The 16,016-nt window shown below is 37.3% G+C and overlaps 2 protein-coding genes across 2 annotated transcripts; both read right to left on the reverse strand.

Annotated features, from left to right (window-relative positions):
* Positions 1 to 2,551: 2,551 nt before the first annotated feature.
* Positions 2,552 to 4,063, reverse strand: LOC137942762 (GDSL esterase/lipase At2g31540-like). Its single transcript, XM_068788504.1, has 3 exons — positions 3,445 to 4,063; positions 2,946 to 3,201; positions 2,552 to 2,847 (listed from the first exon to the last, which is right to left on the reverse strand). The coding sequence occupies exons 1-3, from the start codon at positions 4,054 to 4,056 to the stop codon at positions 2,642 to 2,644; spliced, it is 1,074 nt and encodes a 357-aa protein (XP_068644605.1). The 5' UTR covers positions 4,057 to 4,063; the 3' UTR covers positions 2,552 to 2,641.
* Positions 4,064 to 9,331: 5,268 nt separating this feature from the next.
* LOC137939854 (pentatricopeptide repeat-containing protein At5g06540-like) lies at positions 9,332 to 10,906 on the reverse strand. Its single transcript, XM_068784880.1, has one exon. The coding sequence runs from the start codon at positions 10,904 to 10,906 to the stop codon at positions 9,332 to 9,334; it is 1,575 nt and encodes a 524-aa protein (XP_068640981.1).
* Positions 10,907 to 16,016: the final 5,110 nt, after the last annotated feature.

Here is a 16,016-nt window from a genome sequence, read left to right on the forward strand (position 1 = left end):
ACCAACGCACCATGAGAAATATGGAGCACAACCATAAACTTTGAAGAAATATCAACATGCCCTTGATAATCAAAATTATATTTTGATTAAAAACATAAATAAATGACCAATGCTTGCTTTATACTATTTTAAAGTTAAGCTCATAGTACTTCCTAAAGCAGTAGTCAAAAGATAGGATTTTTAAAAACATGGATCCATGTAGGATTGCTTCCGATAGCCTTTTTGAGATTGAGAATAACCCATGAAAACACACTTCAAAGGCTAAGGAGACATTTTTTTCTTGGTGGACTTGAATTGTAAACATAACACAAACACCCAAACACTTGAGGAGGAAGAGAAAACATTGTGGTTTTAAAATAAGCATGATAATTTTGCCCCCATTAATGAAAGAAGAAACTATCAAGAATATGCACATGAAACATAAGACTTCTAGTTGTATCTATTATATTCTGATTTTTTTGCTCAACTATACCATTTTGTTGCGGATTATAAACACATAAAGTTTGATGAATGATACCATGAGACACAAATTGGTTCATTATTCAGCATCAAAGTTTTGAAATGTAGCAAACACTCACTTCTAGATTTGAACAGATAAAACCATGTAACTCAATTAAAATCATCAAAGAAGTAAAAAAATAAAATAATAGTATCCATTGGTACTAGAAATAGGATAGGTCCCCATACATCAGAATAAATTAATTGAAAAACTTTAGTATATTGCAAAGTCAGCCAAGAAGGATAAGAGACTTTATGCTACTTTCCCAATTGGAAAGCTTCACAATGAAGGAAAAAATATGAGAAAGGAACACCAAAGGATGCAACACTTTTTTCACTTCTCTAAATGAGGATGGCAAAGCTATAAATGCCACTCATAAGCAGATGATGGGTTGGGATATGTAGGGGAAACCCATCCCTATGGCTAATTAAGATAGTAAGGGCTAGTCTTCTCAAGGCCCCATCCAATCATGTTCTTTGTCTGAAGGTCCCGAACCACACACATTTGAGGAAAAAAAGTGATGGAACAGTTCAAGTTCTAAGTGAGCTTACTAATTGAAAGAAAATCAATAAGAAATTGAGGCACAAATAAAACATCAAACAAAGGCAAAGATAAAATAGAAATAAGACCTATTTTTATCTACTAAAGTGAACCAAGATTATCACTATATGAAACTTTTGAAAACAAAGATAAATGACTATGAACAAAACATTTGAAGCGGTATTATTACTTCAGACCACTTGATTTGTCCAGGTAAATTTTTCCAATTTTTCTCAACACTTATTAGAAAAATGATTTGATCGACCAATGCATACAAGGGACTCAATCATTTGTATCTCTTTCTCGACCTCCCCTTGAGCTTCAATCTTGTTCTCTGACATTATGTCCTTGACCACAAGAAGAAATTTTTGAAAAAATTACAATCATGGCTGAGTTCTCTCCTTTACTTCCAACATTCATACCATTGGGTTCACTACATTACTAGTGCCAGCCATATTAAATTTACCCATGCATGAGTCTTTTAACAAGACATCACTCCTCTGCAACTCCATTAACACACCAGAGATTCTTCAAAGGCATCATTCGATTCTTGAAAAAAAATACCAGGCCTCACAAATCTAGCATCTACTACTTACAGAAGCTAAAATATGCAGCATAAAAAAACAAGAATAACTTCAAACGATCCAAGCTCCTCCACCAGATAAACACTCGAAGTTGTAGATTGAGTCTAGGATCAAACTCCACATTTGATCTAGTTCATGAACCCTTTCATGGGCAAATTACAAAATAAGGAAAGAAATTGAAACAACTCAATTGTTGGTTTCTTATTCAGGTGATACTCCCGTTTATTCCTTGAAATTTCTACCTCGAACCAATTAAAGCAACACCTCTACAGGATTAATGGATCTCATAATATAAGAATAGAGGCGAGTAGAAGAAGTGGGAAAAAGCAGCAAAGAGAGTGAAGAGAGAGAGAGGAGAAGACGAAATTGAGGCAAAGAGGGTAAACCCTTCATCATTCGTGTTCTTTCTTATTAGGCAACTTACAGATCATTAGAGGGTCAGATAGTACTTAATATCAATTGTTAATCCTGCCATCGGACTAGCAACAATGGCTATCGAGATCACATCAGAAGATTCCAGTTCTGGTCGCGCATCAGTATCGCACTCAATTTATACGTTTATGATTCCACTAAAACCTCTCTTTTTATCCTCCCAATCGTTTGTGGCCAGAAAGTTGGTTAAGTTCATCCAAAATTCAACTATATAATCAACCTTCCACCGCATTTAGTGGAAATATTGCCATTAACACAGTTTATGATTCGGCAAGAGATTTCGTTCATTAAAGGAATTGGCTTCAATATATAGGTTTCAGTGACACGGATTGAGGAACTAACCAAATGAACGAACAAGGTCACTTACTGCATTTTTCAGTTCTGGAAGATCGATTTGCTGAAAGTAGCGATTACCAACTTGTGAAACCTTATTCTAAAATAAGAACTTGTTGAACACCGATGATGACCAGGAGAGAGTTATAAGCTAGGAGTGAATAACTGCTTTGGAGGAATCCTCAAAGGAGGAAAGACTGCTTGGGAAAATGGTAATCCTCAAAGAAGATAGCCTTAGTTTACTTGGGATGATTTACACGTTACTGAAGTGTAGTAGAGAGGGAACGAGTTCATCCATAAAATTCCTGGCTACTATTTTGCATACAGACTGAGACGGATGAACAGCATCCCAGAACACGAACTGCGAAGCGTCTCTGCAGGCAGGAGTGATTACATTGCACAATGGTCCGACTTCCAGAAATCCAACCCCACAGCACCCTCTCTTAGTTTCCTTAAATCCTGGCAAAATCGAAGGACATGAGAAAATAATCGCTAGTTTGTAAGCTACAAGTGTTAAAGAATTTAATCCATAGAAGGAATCGGGTAATGTCGCTCACCATAATGGGCGGGATTGTTGATGATGTCGACGACTGGGTCGTAGATATTCCCGTATTTTAGTCTGATACCTCGAAGAGAGGTTTGGATTGTGGTTAGCAGATTCTTTAGCTTGACATTGAAGTCGACGGCGTCGGTGTTCTGATCGTGCTTGCATGAACGGTCCGACAACAAATTGGCAACCCTGTGCAGCGGGATGCAGCCGATAGGAGCCAGGCCGGGGATGATGAATTTCCGACCACCCATATCATATATTTTCTGCAAAAGCGATAACATGGTTGTCTGATATTCAGAAACAGGAAAGTGAATTAAAAAGAATCTGACGCCTTATCGAAACATTTTCAGTGTCGTTTCTTGTGTTTTTCTTTCTTTCTTGATCGATGATGCTGCTTATTGAGAAATCGAAATGTTACGGCTGATCTTCGTGACCAGAAACTCTTAAGGTTCTGCATTAACCATGACTCGGAAAAGGGCAGAGAGAGAGAGAGAACGAAACATAACCTTAATCGCTGTTTGCAACTTCTGGAGAACAAAGTCCTGGTATCCACTGATGTTGAACTGCAACCTCCTCGTAGGAATATCATAATAGTTGAAAACGAAGTCATTAGTTCCAGCACTGATCAAAATCAAAGACTCACCAACAATCTCAGAAGCCTCTTCCCTTCCCACTATTCCTTCCAGCCTCTCCAAATACCGCTTAAACATTTTCAAGTGCTTCGACACCGGAATCACCCCGGAAGCCGCCGTAGTGAGCTCGTCGAGCCCAGAACCCGCCGACGCAAAATTCACTCCTGTGACAACATCTTGGTCGGAAAGTTGAGGGTATAAGAAAGGAGGGACTGAGTCCTTGATACCCAGTCCTGACGCGAGCAAGTCAGGCACAAGCCACCCGTCCGAAAATCTTCCGGTGGCCAAACCGTTGATGAAATTGATGCCGTAGGGGCTGTGGTTCGCCCTGAACAAGGTGGGAACGTAATTGTTATTCCCGGTGTCAACAGTCGAATCTCCGAATATCAAAATGGCGCGGAATTTTCCGGTTCCAATCGCGTAGGATGTCATTACTTTGAAAGAGAAGTGCAGCAGGAGGTAGCAGAAAAAGGATGGGCTTGCCATCTCAACAGTTTTGGGACTGGGGCGAGGGAGATGAGAAGAAGATTTCCTGTCTTACTTAAGGAGGAGGAGGAGGAGGAGAACCATTAATGGAAAGTTTTCTTCGTACGCAGAATGATGAGAGATGTGCAGAGAGAGGATAGAACGTGTTACTTTGTTAATTTATTTTCATGAACTCCATGACCCATCAATGTGAAAGCTCGGGTGGGAATACGACTGTATGAGCGAGTTCTGCGCGTAGACTCCAGCATGTGGGCAGTTCGGATCAAGCTAAGCTGTTTCAGAACATAATTAGCTCATTTGAAGAGGATTTCCAAAGATTTATTACCCTTTTTATGCAAATCCTATATAAGAACTGCTCTCTGAGGTCTTACCTTCGTCACCGGATCTCTAATATATTCTTTATCCATATCTTACTCCCTACCAGAAAAAAAGAAAAAACCAACACCATAGTCAAGCTTCCCACTCATCTCCAGAAGAAGAAGAAGAAGGTGCGCATTAAACATTGTTGGCCATTTGGTTAGACAGATAAATCAACCAGAGCACTAGGCGATCATGGATTCGACTAACCCTCTGTAATCGTCCCACAAATATAAAATATATTAAAAAATGAAAACTTCTGGAACTCGGAAGATTAAAAAACGAAAAGTGTTTCTTATTTTAAAAGCTTAAAACGTTCTGCTTTTCGAATTTGTTCTGGAGACTGAATCGGTTAAAACCAAATAAGAAAGAAGATAGAACGGGAATCGCGTACATGATACAGAATAAATTTAGTTAAAATTGGAAAATGAGTTAAAATGAAACAAAATCAGAATGCTTACCATTAAAACAAAAACTAGGATTGATAAATGCATCATACTGATCATTCGGAGATTGAGATTCTAGAAATACCAGGCCAGTAAAACATAAGGAGAAGCCAACTGGCCAAATCTTGTTTTTGCAGCAGATGACGCTGGATTCTTAAAAAAAAAAAATCTCATTTTTGAAGACGCAGGAGGCCGGTTCCGATACTTACGTGGCGGGTAATCAATTTCGCGTTCAGCTTGAGGATCCATTGATGGATTTGACGGAAATGCTACGGCTCTCAACGTCACAGCAGGAGGCTATAACTCCAATAAAAGTAAGCAACTCGCTGTCAAATTGCTAAGAATGGAAGACGCATCATCGACCAACAGCCTTTCTTGTGTTCCAGCTTTCGGGACAAAAGAAACCGGTAAAGGAAGAAAATGATGATTACTGTAAAGAGTTTGGATGGCAACCGAGTAGACTCAACGGGAATCACCCTGACTCGACCCATCCGGGGGTTTTACCCTAGAAGTTAAACAAAAAAAAAATTACTTTACCTTAGCGAATTATCTCTTATGCGTCTATTTGGAACCCCTAAAATAAAATAAAAGAAAATGAGAATTTGACCATTATTATTCCCAAAAATAGTTAATGAAAATGAGATAATGATCAAATTCTCCTTTTCACTAACTATTTTTGGAAATAATAATGATCAAATTCTCATTTTTTCTTCTTTTCTTTTCTTTTCCACGGGTGACAAAATAATTTTTTCCTCTTGAGTTGCATTTGTTTTAGATATGGGGGCTTAGGCTGGAACTGTAAGTCATCAATGTAGGCAACCCCATAAGCAATCTACCAATGCCCCACTGAGGATCCCACTAAAAGCCACCATATTCTGATCCTAATGCTTGAGAACTTCTAAATTACCAACGACTTCCGATTCACGGAGGCTAGGGAGTACTTGTTAGCTAAGGTGGCTTCTCAAAGGGTGGATTGAGATTGTAAGTTAAAAATTAAACACTTAGTATGTAATAATAAAATAAGACAAATGACTAAAAGGTACACCACGAGGATAATGATTTTTTGTTCTCGATATTCCCTTAATGGTAGACACTACCCAATAACTCGGGAAAAATTTACTAATATGCTCTATTATCTAAAAATTACAAAGAGATTTCAGGCTCTCTTTAAGCCAAGTGTAATCCCCATTATACGATTTGAGCTCTCCCCAAGAGATTCAATACAAACTAGATTCTAGCATATATTGGGTACTCCTTTTCTAGATTTTAAGCTCTAGATTGTCAATTCTTCTAGCTTTAAAGTACTAGGAACCCCTATTAAAGAAAGCTAAAAATACAAAAGAGTAAAATCAAACTTACAACTTTCTTTTGAAGAGATAGTCATTCTTCTATTGAGATCCAAGCCTCAAAATCTTTAAGCACGTGAATTGAAATGTGTAGGAGTTTAATGGAACTTTGAACGCAAAGAATGTGAAGAAAAAATAGAGGGTTTAGGCAAATTTGGGGTTTTTTTCTCTTCAAAAGGTAAAATCAGAATTTTAAGCCCAAAAATATTCTTCCAAGGTTAGGCATGCCAAGGTAAGCTTAAATATTTGTCTTCTATGAGTTTGGGGGCCTATTTATAAGCTTTCCAACCACACTAGTCATTTTTGTGTTTCATATTCTTATTAATCTATTAGGGCATCGATCAACGAGTTTTCAACCTTTCAAAAAATTCATTGATCCATCAACCCATTTCGATGGACTGATTATGCTTTATAGAACTGGTTATACAGAGTTTTGTATGATCAATCAATGGAACAAGGGATGACTGATCATGCTTTATAGTATCTTCTTGGAAACATTCTATATGATCGATCATGCTTGATCCAATGATAGATCATGCTTTATAAGTTATCGATCAAATCCATGTAGGTTGATTGGTCATTCCATATGCTAGTGTTTTTTGACATTTAAGCATGAGGTAGGTTATTATAAGAGATTTACCAATTGTAAAATATTTATATACATTTGATTAAATATATGGTTTTGAAATATTCAATGCCCTAAACCTTCATAGCATAATTGTGCTTAAAAATCTGAGTTTGGTTGGCTCTCTACTTGAGGGGATTAGTCAACTTGAATCATGAGATGAACGTCAGCAGCATTACTCCGCATTACTTAGTCCATCTCTTGACGTCTTTAGTCTTATTCATGTTGATAAATCAAATTAATCCGAAGATAACACCCATGGTTTAATTTCAGGATTTCTGTTTCCTTAGTATATTGCGAATCATCCGGATGAAACGACCAAAACGCATCGCGGTGTCAAAGTGGTTCCGTCCACTCTTGTAGGTGGTAGCTTTCCGCACCTAACAGATCAATCTGTTGAGTTGTATTGGCTAGCCGCTGTCATGGTATCAGAGCTGGGCACGCCACGTCCTGCGTTCGAATCCTGTGAGAGGCGATCAAGAATGGGCGGGGTGGGTGTCAAGTGGTTCCATCCACTCTTGTAGGCGGTAGCTTTCCACACCTAATAAATCGATCTGTTAGGTGTATTAGCTAGCCGCTGTCATGGTGTCAGAGTTGGGCACGCCACGTCCCGCGTTCTTATCCCGTGAGAGACGGTCAAGAATGGGCGGGGTGGGTGTAAGAGTGGTTTCATCCACTCTTGTAGGCGGTAGCTTTTCACACCTAACAGATCGGTCTGTTGGGTGTATTGGTTAGCCGTTGTCATGGTATCAGAGTTGGGCACGCCACATCCCACGTTACAACCCAACAAACCGATCTGTTAGGTGCGGAAAGCTACCGCCTACAAGAGTTGACAAAACCACTCTGACACCCACCCCGCCCATTCTTGACTGCCTCTCACGGGATTCGAATGCGGGACGTGGCGTGCCCAGCTCTGATACCATGACAACGGCTACCCAATACACCCAATAGACCGATCTGTTAGGTGCGAAAAGATACCGCCTACAAGAGTGGAAGGAACCACTCTGACACGCTGGAGGCTGATTTTATTTTTCTCTCTCATGTTCGCTTCTCCCTCTCAGTCTGTCCCAACGTCTTCGTTGCAGTACACCATTGTACCCTCCAGCCTCTCGACACCGAACATCATCTCCATCGCATCACCACCTCCGTCGCAACCCTCGCAGAGCCTCCGTCGCAGCCCTCGCAACTCCTCTTCAGGGCCGCCTTCGACACAGAGCCCCCGTCACAATGCCGTGAGGAAGTAGACACCGATTTAATTTTTCCTAAGTTATGAAAAATTAAACCACTGGTTCTGCCCGAGTTCAACCTAGTTAATCCGGGTCAACTCGTTTTCAAACAAAATTAGCCCATTTTTATAATTAATAAAACCAATGGTTTTAAATTTAATGGAAAATTATTATTAATTAATAATTATATAGTGTGTTAATGTTATCATTTATAGGAAATAAAGCCCCTCACTTTTACTAATTTTGAGTTAGCTAGTCTAAAGAAGGTTGCTCATGCCTAATTCTCCTCCTAGCTTAGTGAATCGATCAACTCTTAAGGGCTTGTGGAAATGTCTTCTTATGGTTTTTTTTAGGAGCTAATGCATTTTTTATCTACCTAATTTGAACCAATTCTCGAGTAAACTATTGTCCAACAGATTGATCAGCCTTGTCAACTTTCAAGGGTGGACTCATGGGTGTACTAATAGGCTTTTTAATTATTTTTCATTACAGAGTTCTTTGGTATGCTTCGGTTAATTCATGAAATATCTATTTTAAGTTTGAACCACTTAAACTCCAAGGAAGAATGAAAGTTCACCCATCAACTTCATTCTTCATGGCTTTAGCAATTTTTTTATGACATGTAACATCTAACATACCTTTGTTTAGAGTGCCCTAGGGTGCCCCTAAACCCATAGATTTGAATCCAAGTAACCTTGGTTGTACCTAATTTTTTATTTCTTATAAGAACATGTTATTTATTTTATTATATTAAAAATATCATTAATTTTGTCTTATCATAAAAATTTGTAAAATTCAGAAGAAAAAAAATTCTCATGAACTTCCAAGTTCAATCATAGATAAATAGGGTAAGAAGTAAATGTAAAATAAAAAGTAATCAATTTTAACTCATTAAAGTTACATTCTTTTAAGCCCAAATCGAGTGGCAGGGGAAAATAGTACCCCTGTTCCATAATGACCCATGAAATCCCATGCACAAAGATGAAGCAAGCTCTTCACCAGAGTTGGTTTGGGCGAAATTCATCTGAACTAAACCAATTCTGTCCTCAAGAGAGTTCTTTACATGATCAATTGCTGGCTTCTCCCTTTCTCTGTCATCTTTCATTTTTGAATCGTAGCAACCCTTTCCCAGGTGCTCCCACCTCTCCCTAGTCGATTGCCCACATGGTTCAGTGTTTCACCGAGGAATCAAAAATGGCTTCAGTAATGTACTTTCACTCCAGCCAGAGCAGCATTTTTATCGAAAAGAAATGAACGAATTCAGCGAGTCAGTGACTACGGTCCTACAATACTAAGGCCTGGGTTTTTAACCACTCTTCTCCGTTTCAACATTTTCCTCACCATTGCTGCATCATCCCACCTCTTGGCTGAAGCATACAAATTATACAAAACGGCATACCTCCCACTATGGTGTGGCTCTAGCTGAATAAGTTGCTTTCCAAATTCTTCACCAAGATCGATCTCACCATGAATTTTACAAGCACCAGCAAGGGCTCCCAATAAGCCAGGGTGTGGGAACACAGGCATCCCCTCCACAAATTCGATAGCTTCTTTGATTAGCCCCGCTCGGCCAAGCAGATCCACCATGCAGCCATAATGCTCCGATTGAGGTTTGATGTCATAAACTTGAGTCATCAGGTCGAAGAGTCTATTTCCCTCATAAACCAATCCACAATGACTGCAGGCATTGAGCACTGCAATGAAGGTTATAGCATTAGGTGAAACACCCACCATGAGCATTCGCCAGAAGAGCATCAAAGCTTGCTTACCAAATCCATTCAAGGCCAAACCTGCTATCATAGAGTTCCAGGTGAGCAAGTTCTTCACAGGTATCTCATTGAAGACATGGAGGGCGCTACCTATGTTCCCACACTTACCGTACATGTCCACAAGGGCTGTCCCCAGAGTGACATTAACTTCAACTGTGCACTGTTTGATATATGCATGTACCAGTTCACCTTCCTCCAGGAGCCTTAGTTGTGCACAGGCGGACACTACACTAACCAGCGTGGATTCGATTGGCAAAATTCCTTCAGCCACCATCTCCTTAAACAGATCCAAAGCTTCTCTACATAGTCCAGTCTGCGAGCACCCTGAAATGATTGCACTCCAAGTGACCTCATTTGGTTCAGGCATATTATCGAACAACTCCCGCGCTTTAAAGACATCTCCTGCCCTGGCATACCCGCCGATCATGGCATTCCACGAGACGTCATTTTTGCAAGGCATTCGATCGAAAAACCATCTCGCAGTTTCTAACTCACCACAATTCAAGTATCCGGTCACCAGTGCAGTCCATGAGACGACATCCACGAATTCAAGACATTCATCAAATAATCGCTGGGCACAGCTCATTTCTCTACAATTTGAATACATGGAGATGGAATTATTGACGACGTATACATTGGATTCCAACCCAAATTTTATAACATGACAGTGTAATTGTCGTCCGAGTTCCAGAAGAAACGAGATCGAACACGATCGTATTAGGAAAGGGAAGGTGAACTTATCTGGCCATACTCCGCTCCTTAACATCCGCATGTAAAAATTAACAGATTCCAGGGGTTGAAGACTCTGTGAGAAACCTCGTATCATGGTGTTGAACATGAAGAACGTGGGACATTGGATTTGGGCGAAGAGAGTCTTGGCGTAATCGCAGTCTCCGGATTGGGATAAGGCGGCAAAGGCTAAGAGTCTGACGGCGGTGAAGACGTTCTTTAGGCGACCAGAAGTAATGAAGTAGGCATGCGCTTGCTTGAACTGGGATATGTTGGAGAAGGCGTTAAGCGCTTGAGAAAGATTGGGATGGTGCAGCAGAGCCAGTTTTCCGGCAACAGAACGAGAAGCCATGTTTTAATTCTCATGATTTCCGGTAATTTGAACGAATAATGCTAAGCAACATATGCTTTTGACTGGAGAAGTAAAAACTCGATTACGAATGCCAGGATTTGCTGTATCAAATTCGAGCATTCCGATTATGAAGAGCTTGAAATAGGGACTAAACAATCGTATAGTTCTTAAAATCCCCATCAACCATGAATTCTCGAGACGTATACCGTAAAGCTAGCAACCATGAATGGGAAAAAAGAATTTTTGAAGCTTCACTTTTTCACTAATTGATGCAAGCAAGAGAGATGAGAAGGGAGGAAAGAAGAACAAAGGAAAGAGTACACCCCAACTTTCATTCCCTTTATCTACGAATTTTTAAACCATTTTTAACTCTCCTTCCTTCCATTAAAGAGATTTCTAACAAAAAATACCAAGTCAATTTTGTTGGTCTCAAGATCCTTTGTTCAAATAATCTCAATAATAGAAAACACAAAAGTTACTAATTGTTGAATTCAAGATCCATATTTCGATAATTTTGATGATAACAAACACTTAAGATATAATATGCATTATTTATGTCTTGTAACTCAACAATCCACAAAGAGAATTTTACATCCCTTGTTTGACTAGACATAAGAGAAGAAAATGCTCTAAGAAGTTTATTCGATCACATCTAAATGACCAACCTAGAGAAAGCAAAAAAGGAGAAATGACAAAAAAAAGGCCATATAAAAAAGGTTGTTTGACCAAATAGTCCTTATCTAAATTATATGAGAGATGAAAAGTATTATAAGTACTTGTTCACCCAACCATTTAACCTACCAAAAGAAAATCGAAGAGCCGATTTGATCAAGACTAAGCAAACAACAAGAGAGGGAAAAGCTACTAGAAGTCGCCATTTGATGATTCGTCCAATCAACAAAGCCTATGAAGTCGAATACCCAAAAATGAAGAAAGACGTGTCTATTGTGAATCGTTCAACTAGTTGACAACTATCCCAACAAAGCTTTCTAGAAAAGTGGTAGAACAAAATTGAATGCTTCAATTCAATGAAGATAGGTATTCAAACTTTATAAGTTACTTATCTATGTAATTAGCAATTCGTCACTTAATATTTAGAATTTTTCATGATTTTTATTGAGATTACTTCAATATTTGAAAAGGACAAAACATCCTTTTCTTAGCTCAACAAGCCAACTATTTAAGTTGATTCAACCCCAAAGATTTATTTCTCTTAGCTCCTAGGGTAAAAATGACCACTCCCAAGCACTTTCATCCTTTGAAATCAATTTTGTAGATTGTACTTGAATTTTCGAAAAGCTTGTTACCATAAAACTAAGTATTTTTGTGCTTACATTTTGATTTTATTTATTTATTTAGCATCTTTTGTTTTAGAATACTTGTACTAATACTTCGAGATCAAATTATTTATTCTATCATTTGAAATTGAAGGGTCATTCACAAAGTATTGATTATTAAAAGTTTTTTTTTAAAAAATAAGTATCATTGAGTTTACACTTTGAAATTATTGAAAATCAGATATAGAAGAGTATTACATGCCTCTCAAAGTAAGAAATCTCACAAAGCCAAAATTAATATGGTGGAGTCTTATAGGAGTCTCACAGTAAGAGGTCTCATATAAAAGTCTCAGTTAAAGGTGTTTTAGTTATGTTAGTGTTCTATTTATATTCAGTTGTTCAGTTGTTCAATTGTTCTAGGATTTATTATTTACTGTTTAACTTTGGGTGTAACTAGGAGTGAAGTATTTCTCTTTTACAAAAATTTAACATGGTAACAAAGCAATTTTGTGACTTGACTCGGCCAACCCACAAAGATAATGTGATCCTTTTCTAATCTATCATCTCTAGTAGTTTAGGTTCATATTCTATTTTTTTCTTTTTTCTTGTCCCATTACTAATTGTTTTCTTGGCGTTCACACCTCAATACTGAATTTTTTATATTTCAAAATATATATTGAAGGAAATAACTTCGAGTCTGCTTTCCAACTCAAAAATATTTTTTGAAATCAAAGTTTTCTACAAAGCGAAATTGATATTTGAAGCAGCAAAGGTCAGACTCCAAGAGGGTTCAAGCAACTGCAGAAAGCTTCAACTTTTGAGCTATTTTATACCATCAAGAATGAGAACTTACATGAGAATTATATACCAAAAGAAATATTTGGAATTCTATTTTCTTAACTATCCAACCAATTCTCAATTTGAGTTTTCTAGAGGTAGATATTGATATCGAAAGAGTTAAAGGTCATACTGGAAAAGGAAGAAAAATTACTCAGTTTGGCCAAATTAAAGAATCTAAAATCTATCTGATTATTTCTTTCAAAAGAATTATATTTTATGAAAAAAAATTACATTTGGATGAAATTTAATAATCTAGTTTCATAAGGAGAAATTTTTTTGTCAATCTGATTTATATTTAAGGAGATATTCGTATTGGAGTCGGCAAGCTACAAAATAAAAAAAAATCAAAAGGTCATAAAAGATTCAAGAACAATTCTTTTTATGTGAAATTAGGTATCAATTTAAATCTCTTTGAGTCTAGTTTCTTGAACAACAAACCATTTGTGATTTTGAGCTATATTTTTTTAGCTATTGATATCAAAAGTATCAAAGGTCATTTCTACCAAAAATCTCTCCTATCAGCCCTCCATACATTGACGTGAATTAAATTTTTTTTCCTCCTAATCAGAGAGTTTTGGTCAGACTTAATCACTCCATGATGTACTCATTCAAGGTATGCAATATCTTGCTTTGATGTTGTTTTTAAGTTTTGTATTTTTGTTACTTGGTTTTGTTATCTTTCATATAGTTAACTCCAAAAAATTGTGGTCATCCCAAAAAAATTATACTTGGTCAAATTTATTAAGTTCTACAGTTATAGTCTCCCCTAGTTTTTTTTTTTAAATTGTCACTTCTGAAGTATGACTATTGCATAGTCGTTTCCTTCCGGTTAAAGTTATTTTCCTCCAGTATTTCTTGAGTTTGTCTTCTTGTGTTTCATTATTTTAGAGTAATGCCTAGACCCGCTACCAAAAAGTATAGGAGTGTGCCCAACATCTAGCTTGAGTCAAGTATTTTATTTTTCACCCAAGAGGTAATTTATGTTTGAGTTACCCTTAAAAAGTGAGTAGTCTCTTTGTTAAGCCCTAAAGTTGGGTACTTTTTTTGCTTTTAAAATTAAGCGAAGTATGTTTCAAACTATGATCGTTTTGACTAGTGTATGGAGTTGTGTCATGCAACTAGGAGTGATTTTCTTTTCTCACGTTGTGTTTTGTCCAAGTTGGGTCTTTATGTCCTTTTTATCCCCAACTTGAAGGGGATAAGTAGAAGAAGTACAAGAAAGAGGTATTTTGTTCCGCATGTTGTTGTGATTTTTATGTAACCAAAATATTCAAAAAAGGGAGAGAAAAAATTATGAAGATTTAACATCTATGAAAACTTTTTAGCCAATGAAGATGAAGACCAAGATTAAAGTCCAAGAATAATTTTCATTACAAGTTGAAGAAACTTTTTAGCCAATGAAGATGAAGACCAAGATTAAAGTCCAAGAATCATTTTCATTACAAGTTGAAGTTATAAACTCCAACTTGAGGGGGAGTATTGAAAAACATATATGGAAGAGTTACATGACTCTCACAGTAAGAAGTCTTACAAAACCAAAATTAATATAGTGGAGTCTTACAAGAATCTCACAAGAAGAAGTTTCACATAAGAGTCTCAATTAAAGGAATTTTAGTTATATTAGTCTTCCATTTATATTTAGTTATTCAATTATTCTAGGACTTATCTTTTAGTGCTTAACTTTGGGTGTAACTGGGAGGGGTAATTTAATTGTAATTAGATTCTATTTGTTTCCTCTATTATAAATAGAGGTTCATTGTACTCAAATTACAACAAGTTAGTAAAATATTTTAATTTTCTAGAAATTCAACAAAAATATGTTTTTAATCTTAGTCGAGCAAATCTGAATTTAAGTCCCTATACTTTGAATAGTCTATTCAAATCATTGTTTGCCAGCTTCTACAGTGAAATCAGTTTTAAATAGTCTATTCAAATCATTGTTTGTCGCTTCTATTTCAAAACTGATGCTTTGATTTACTATGATCTTTGATTTTTAAAGTTGGTCATTAAGAATCTATTGAGCCACTATTTATATAGAATAGGTACTGAGGATTGGTGTATCTATTTATTGTGCTTAAATTATGAAATCTCATGTTAAGCCGTATGTCCTTGTGTAGGTAGGCAATGTTGAAAATCTCATTTTTTTGTATAAGCCTAGTGTGCCTAGTGAGTTATTGGCATAGAGGGGCCAAGGAATGCGGTGGACACTACTTCCGTGGTTTGATCTTCTTGGGTAGAGATCCACCAAGTATTTGCCATTTTGGCATATGAGAAATTAGAGGTTTTGGGTATGACGAGGTGGTTGCATGAGCAGCGGAGAAATGGAATAGGAAGAGATTGTCAATCCATCACCTCCATGGGTGGAAGACGCAAAGATGCAGAGATAATCCATTGTCACTAGAGAACTAAATAAGACAACAGATCTCTTAAGTCATGTCCATCAGTTTCTCTTAAGCCCTTCGTCGTTCGCAATGGGATTCTACAAACTCAAATTCGTTCTTTTAAGCAGTGAAGAGAAAATGACTTTATTCATTCAAAGCTTGAAAATGGCAGCGTCGTCTTAGCTTTTCTGATACTCAACGGGGGGACCGGGAGGAGCGTGATTCAGGATCAGTCCTCTTCGAGGAAGCTTTCAGGAAAGAGAAGAAATTTTCTTTTGACCCCAATATTAATCATCCTCCAGTCATAGGACACAACCCACTGCCAACTTTCAATTTTTAATGTCTGAACCCTGGATTTAAAAAGAAAAAGCAGTCCCAGTTCCCTAGTATGCTTCCAGTGTTTTGGAATCCTCACTTTTTAACTGCTTCATGGGATCCGATGGAATGGAATACGAATTAGAAGCAATGGTATGTTTGCTCCCCTTGCATTTCAAACAGATTTTAAGCCTGCTCAAATATTGCTTTTCTTCTTCCGTGTTTGGACATTTAAAGTTTTTGCAATCTGTACTCATCTGACTGAAGTAAAAAAAAAAAAAAAAAAAGAGAAAATCC

Source organism: Aristolochia californica, unplaced genomic scaffold (assembly GCF_029961685.1).
Source record: "Aristolochia californica isolate CCGP_79_NKW_82.1479 unplaced genomic scaffold, dmAriCali1.0.hap1 SCAF_10, whole genome shotgun sequence".
Classification (NCBI taxonomy): domain Eukaryota; kingdom Viridiplantae; phylum Streptophyta; class Magnoliopsida; order Piperales; family Aristolochiaceae; genus Aristolochia; species Aristolochia californica.

What these genes read in the sequence shown, in the direction of transcription:
- LOC137942762 (XM_068788504.1), bottom strand. Translation starts at nt 4,056, where the DNA reads ATGGCAAGCCCATCCTTTTTCTGCTACCTCCTGCTGCACTTCTCTTTC. An exon ending in AGTTGCAAACAGCGATTAAG is followed by an intron (nt 3,202 to 3,444) that starts GTTATGTTTCGT and finishes TCGCTTTTGCAG; the next exon opens with AAAATATATGATATGGGTGG. An exon ending in CAACAATCCCGCCCATTATG is followed by an intron (nt 2,848 to 2,945) that starts GTGAGCGACATT and finishes CGATTTTGCCAG; the next exon opens with GATTTAAGGAAACTAAGAGA.
- LOC137939854 (XM_068784880.1), bottom strand. Translation starts at nt 10,906, where the DNA reads ATGGCTTCTCGTTCTGTTGCCGGAAAACTGGCTCTGCTGCACCATCCC.